We start from the raw sequence: 6,000 nt of genomic DNA, 5'->3' as shown, positions 1-6,000 counted from the left end.
AAATAAATCACACCAATCCAGCACCACATAAAAAAGAAAGCACACCAAAATTTAACAAAGAAGCCATTAAGGTGTGTGGCCCTATGATCCACCAACCATAGTGTCTTTGCTTTTTAAGGAAGAATATCCACTTAAAAAATTATGCTTATGAAGTGATATATACACTACACTTTAACACTTATATATATATATGTTGTTGGTGTTGGCGAATTAACCAAGGAAGGTTCCCCCAACACCTTTTAAAGCTTTACATAGACAAACACTTTTCCATTTCTATTTCTTTGATGTTTCCAATCCCATCATGCATTAACTTTGTCCCAAGTCTTTTTGCTTCCTCTGCTGAGGCTAATTTTTTTTATATTGTTTAAATATATGTGTAATACGTTGTTATCGGAAGATTTTGTATTTTTTTTATATGGTGTTTTATTTAAATTGGACGGTTCGATTTGTTTAAAGAAAAAAATAAACTACAAATCAAAAGGTCCGATTTTTTTAAATAAAAATCGGACGGTCCGATTTGAACATTAAAATTTTTTTTATTTTCGAAATCACAAATCGTACCGTCCGATTTCTGATTGTTGGTTTAAAAAATGAAACAAATCGGAGGGTCCGAATTATTTAAACCATACCAGCGTAAAACTCATCTCTTCTCACATCATTGTGAGATACACTCCTCTCTCTCACATGAAAAAAAGAAAAAGTGCTCTACTAATTCTTTAGGTGACCACTCCAATAAAAATGGTATGATTGTGATTATGTAAAAATATTTTATTTTGATTATTAAATAATAAATTATATGATTTGATTTTTATATATTATAAAAATATTATTTTTATTTAAAATATAACTAAATAAATAAGTCATATTTTTAAATAAAAATTATTATAAAAAATATTTTTAGTATTTTTATTAGAATAGTTGAGATAATATTTAATTTAATTTCTAAAATTTTAAATGTTTGCGTATTTAGCTTTTAAATTTTATAAATATAATTTATATTAGTTCTGAGACCATTTTTAACACATAAATATTATTAATAGAATGTAGATAGACTATAAGATATATTACACAAACTTATAACATGATGCATATTTGATTTTGACGTTTAAATAATCTAAAAATCACACTATGTCACTTGCTTTGGGAAAATTTTTTTAATAAAGATCATTTACAATGTTATTTTTAAAAGCTATTTAAGTGCAAAAATCAAAATAACGTTTTTTTTTATTGAATCCAACATAACAACTGGTTGTTTACTTTAACAATTTGTTAATATCTGTACTTGAAAATGATTTCATGAATTAATATGAATTATGTTTGTAAAGTTTGGAGGCTAAATAAAAATAATTTAAGGTTAAATTATACAGTTGGTCTCTATACTTTTAGTGAAATTACAAATTGGTCTTTACATTTTAAAAGTTTGTAATTAAGTTCCTAAAAAGAATTAAAATTTACAATTTAGTCCCTATCAATCAAAAAGTATTGATTTAACAGAATATTCTCGGAATATGCTGAGAATATCCTGTTAAGATAGAGAATATGCTAAGAATATTCTGTTAAATCAAACACTTTTTGAACGACGAGAACTAAATTGTAAATTTTAATTATTTTTAGGGATCCAATTATAAACTTTTAAAGTGTAAAAATCAATTTGCAATTTTACTAAAAGTATAGGGACCAACAATGTAATTTAACCTTTTAAACTTTAGAAATTAAATTGAGGTTCGTGAGTAAATTTAAACACTAAATTGAATATTATTTTTTATAATCAATTGTGTATTATTATAATATCTAAAATAATTTGTCACCAAAAATAATATCTAAAATAATTAATTTTTACATTTATTACTTAAAGAATGGTCCGACTACTTAATAAATATTGAAAATAATTTTAACTTTTGACGAAAATTTTAAGATTCAAAATAGTTATTTACCTTAATAATCTTAGTTTAATTCAAACATGTCATTGAAGTAATTTTTTGTATATATTATTGATTATGTTATTTAATATATAATGTTTTAAAAAATAAGTAGTTTCACTATTGTAATAAAGATAATATGGAATAGTAATAAAAATCGCCAATACAATAAGCTAATTAGCTAATATAGATTTTACATGTAACTTTTGAATTTTTAGATCTAGAATTTATTTTAGATTAATCTTTAACTGGTTTTGATTATCCATCTAACCCGATCGAATAATAAAATGTCTTGCTATTTTATAATATTATATACTTGGTTATGCCTATTGATTTTCACTCTTATATATATAAAATATTTTAGGAAAATGTTAGGGAACAATAATTTTATTGAACAATATGAACAATCACTAATCAAATTAAAACATATTACATCTTTAAATTAATTTTTTAAATTTTAATATTAAAATAATCATCTATACACTAATAAAATAAACATCTGATATATTTATTATTTACATTATTTAATATTTTCATTATTTACCTATACTTTTTTAATATTTATGGTGAGTATGAACCTATCGCACACAAAATAGCATGCATATCTTCTAGAAAGCATAACAGAGAGGTAGACTATTCCATCGGTGAAGGTTGGTAGCCTTTTATTATTATTATTATTTTCAATATTAGATTTAAACTCTTATAAGATATATACATATTATTAGTTTTGAAGAAAATGTCCATAGACATCCGTTTAGAGTTCAAATAACACTTTTCTTATTTATTTATGTATTTACACAGCAGTCCTATATATTCCGCTTATTCATGACCATACAATTTTTTATTAGAATCATACATTCAAAGAGTAAAATCAATGATTTCAAATGATGACTTTTTGGGTTCGAAATTCATACGAAGAAATTGACACTCAACTGTTAATTATACAGATACATACTCAACATAATTTATTTGTCTTCGTTCACACAAAAATATGTTGACAAATAAGCTGTAATCATGTCTTAAATATAATTTAACATATGCATCATAAGTCGTAGTATTTTTGTTTAATTTCTTACACATGTCTCAGCCACATCGACACTCATATGCTTTTTTTTTTGGGCTTGACATTCATATTTAAAGTCAAAATTAATTTGATTTTATTGGACTGAGCTTATTACAGATAGGCCCAAAATTAAAAGAGCTGGACATAAATAAGAAGAGACCCAATGCCCAAAAAACAAGAAGAGACTCATATTTGTGTTATTTTTTTTCCCCAGAAGGCATCAAGTCGCAGCACGATATGTTAAATAATAAATATTAAGAATTTTTTATGATGAAAAAGGGGTCTCTTTACCCCGAATAGTTTGTAGTTAGTTCTCTTTAGGCTTTTAGCCCCGTTTCAATACCAAAAAAAAAAAAAAAAAAAAATTAAGAATTTAATTGATAATCATAATTTCATATTCTACACATATATATCATTATAATATTTGATTCACCAATTCATTAATTTAAAAAATACTTACAAAAAAAAAAACATTTGAATAAATGACCGTGACCGTGTTAATTCTATTTTAACAATACATAATAGTTAAACTAACAAATAAATCAATAGACAGTATCTGGCAAAAACAAAAAACATATGTAAACTGTGTAAGGCTAGCTAATTATATTCTGGCTAGCTGATTATATAATACAGAATATCATATGATCTAATGTTGCTCATAGCTTCAAGAGATTTAGCCTCCTATTAGTATTTAGTATTAGGTCAATACTCCATAAAAATATTTTAATAATTTAATATATTTAACTAAATTATTTATATAACATGTATTAAGATTTTAACTATAATTTTTTTACCAAGATATCTTTAGGTGACTAATTACCGAGACAAAAGAAAATTGTACTATTAATCTCTTTTCACATAATAAAATGTTGAATAAATTACATTTGTACGCATAAAAGATACAGATGCTGACAAATATAACAAATATACTCATATAAGAATAAAACGACAATTGTAATTACGAAAGAAGGCTTACGTGTGCCAAAAGTATTCTAACAGACTAATTGCATAACCAACGCTTGAGTACTACAGAGGTCATCTTCCATAATTACAATTGTGATTTTATTCTTATATGGGTATATTTGTCAGCATCTATATCTTTTATTAGTATAAATGATAATTTATTCTAAAATGTTCGTAGCTATAAAACGTGAGGTACTATGGAACTAAACTATTTACATAACATTACCATGTCTAAAAAAAATGTATTAATTAGCATCCTTTGTGGTTCACATGGGATTTGAAGAACAAGAAAAGAAGAGCAGCATTAAGCACCGAATTGAACACCCAAGCTCCAATCCCATTACACCCACCTCTCAAGAAATGCAAACATATCACACCAACATGGCAAACCAAATTGAATCCCAAAACCACCATTTGCCCACTCATTCTGAAACAAAACCCTTCTTTGCAACCTAACCCTAATTCTTCCAAAAACCTGTAACCATAAACCATGGTGTACACCAAAGTGGAGAACAATATTGCAAGGACTTGAAAAGATTGTGAGAATTCAAGCCACAAGAACGACATGATCAGGAGCATGGAGTGGTGGAACAGTCGGAAGAAGGGGATTCTCCGGTGCCGGAGGACGGCAGAGAAGGTTCTAAGGAAGTGGAGGAAGCGGGAGAGGTAGAAAAGGTAGGACCAGAAGAACACGCGCCCGGAGGGGCGCGTTCCTAGTGGGAAGCAAAGGAAGTACTCTAAAGGGGTGGCTCTCACGCGCCTCCAGAGCCAGCGCGTGTCCTTAGCTTCGGCTGCCGCCGAGAGGATCATCCCGGAGAAGATCACGGCCGAGACGGCACACATCATGAGGCTGTGGATGGCGGGGATGGGGCCGAGGCGGACGGGGCGGCGGCACCGGAGAAGATTTAGTAGGAAATGCAGCGTAAATGTAGTAGCAACATAGATGGCGACGGCTGCAAATAGAAATGGCCACGTGGAGCCCCATGATTGGGTGTGGCTCCATCGGAACCATATAATGGAAGGGTGGTCTAGTAGGTAGAATTTCAGGGTCTCTATTACCTGAATTTCCATTGTTTTTGGACTAACTTGTGATTATGATTGGAGTATGTGTAATGTGTGTTGTAATATTTGGAAGATTGGGTTTGTTGTGCCTTATAATATGGAAACTTTGAATGTGGAATTTGGACTATGAAAAGGGAGATTGAGTCAAATTTAATTTCTAGGGAGCATGTGACATAGCACAAGGAAAATATTTTTAATCGCAAACGCGTTCCCATAACATATTCTTTCTTAATTAACCTAGTGTTTAATTAATGTATAAACACTTACTCATAATAATATATTAAGTGAAAAAGGGATTGAATGACTTGCATTTCTAACAAATGAACAGAAGGAGAGCTAAACCAACTAAAAACACGTTTTGCCAAATGAAACAAGGAGAGCTATAATTTAATTTACTTTATAGGTTACAACGTTGATCATGTGTGGAATCCCTTCTCCAAATTATTATGCACGGAATATTTAGAGGCACGTATTTAACTATTCATGGTAAACTTTCATTAATAACTACAAAGACTACACTGATTTGTTTTTGTATGTTTTGTTAGTAAAGCATGAACTACTTATGGTAAGTGGGTTTTACCAAGTCAAAAAGAAGAATACCAGTGAATTAATAAGTATTAATATATTTATTAAATATGGATTAATTAGAATTTAAAAACTTTATTCTGTTAAAAAATAGTCTTAATCAAATTAAAAGAATAGAAAAAAAATTATACACTAAACTATTTTCAATTTAAATATAGTAGATAATCAATATTAAGAACTTAATTCTTAAACTTAATATAAGTTGATTTTGTTATTCTATTTAATTAATAATTTGTGTTGATAAATAATATAATTTATGGAATAAAATGAAAAGAAGGAAAATTTGATACTAAATGTGTATGCTTATGTGTGAGAATAATATAATTTATGGAATAATATAATTCATCCCTCTTTTTCTCTGTGAGAATGAGTTCTTCAGATTTGTGTGAATGCATCAACAAAAATGAT

General features: G+C 28.1%; 1 protein-coding gene across 1 annotated transcript; it reads right to left on the bottom strand.

The window, feature by feature from the left end:
• Window positions 1-3,891: 3,891 nt before the first annotated feature.
• Window positions 3,892-5,176, bottom strand: LOC107648583 (fatty acid elongase 3-like). The gene has a single exon (XM_016352395.3). It carries the CDS (start codon window positions 5,014-5,016, stop codon window positions 4,195-4,197), a length of 822 nt encoding a protein of 273 aa, XP_016207881.1. The 5' UTR covers window positions 5,017-5,176; the 3' UTR covers window positions 3,892-4,194.
• Between the last annotated feature and the right edge of the window lie 824 nt (window positions 5,177-6,000).

Source organism: Arachis ipaensis, chromosome B6 (assembly GCF_059453495.1).
Source record: "Arachis ipaensis isolate K30076 ecotype BB chromosome B6, ASM5945349v1, whole genome shotgun sequence".
Lineage (NCBI taxonomy): Eukaryota > Viridiplantae > Streptophyta > Magnoliopsida > Fabales > Fabaceae > Arachis > Arachis ipaensis.
This window is presented reverse-complemented; position numbering and strand designations above follow the sequence as displayed.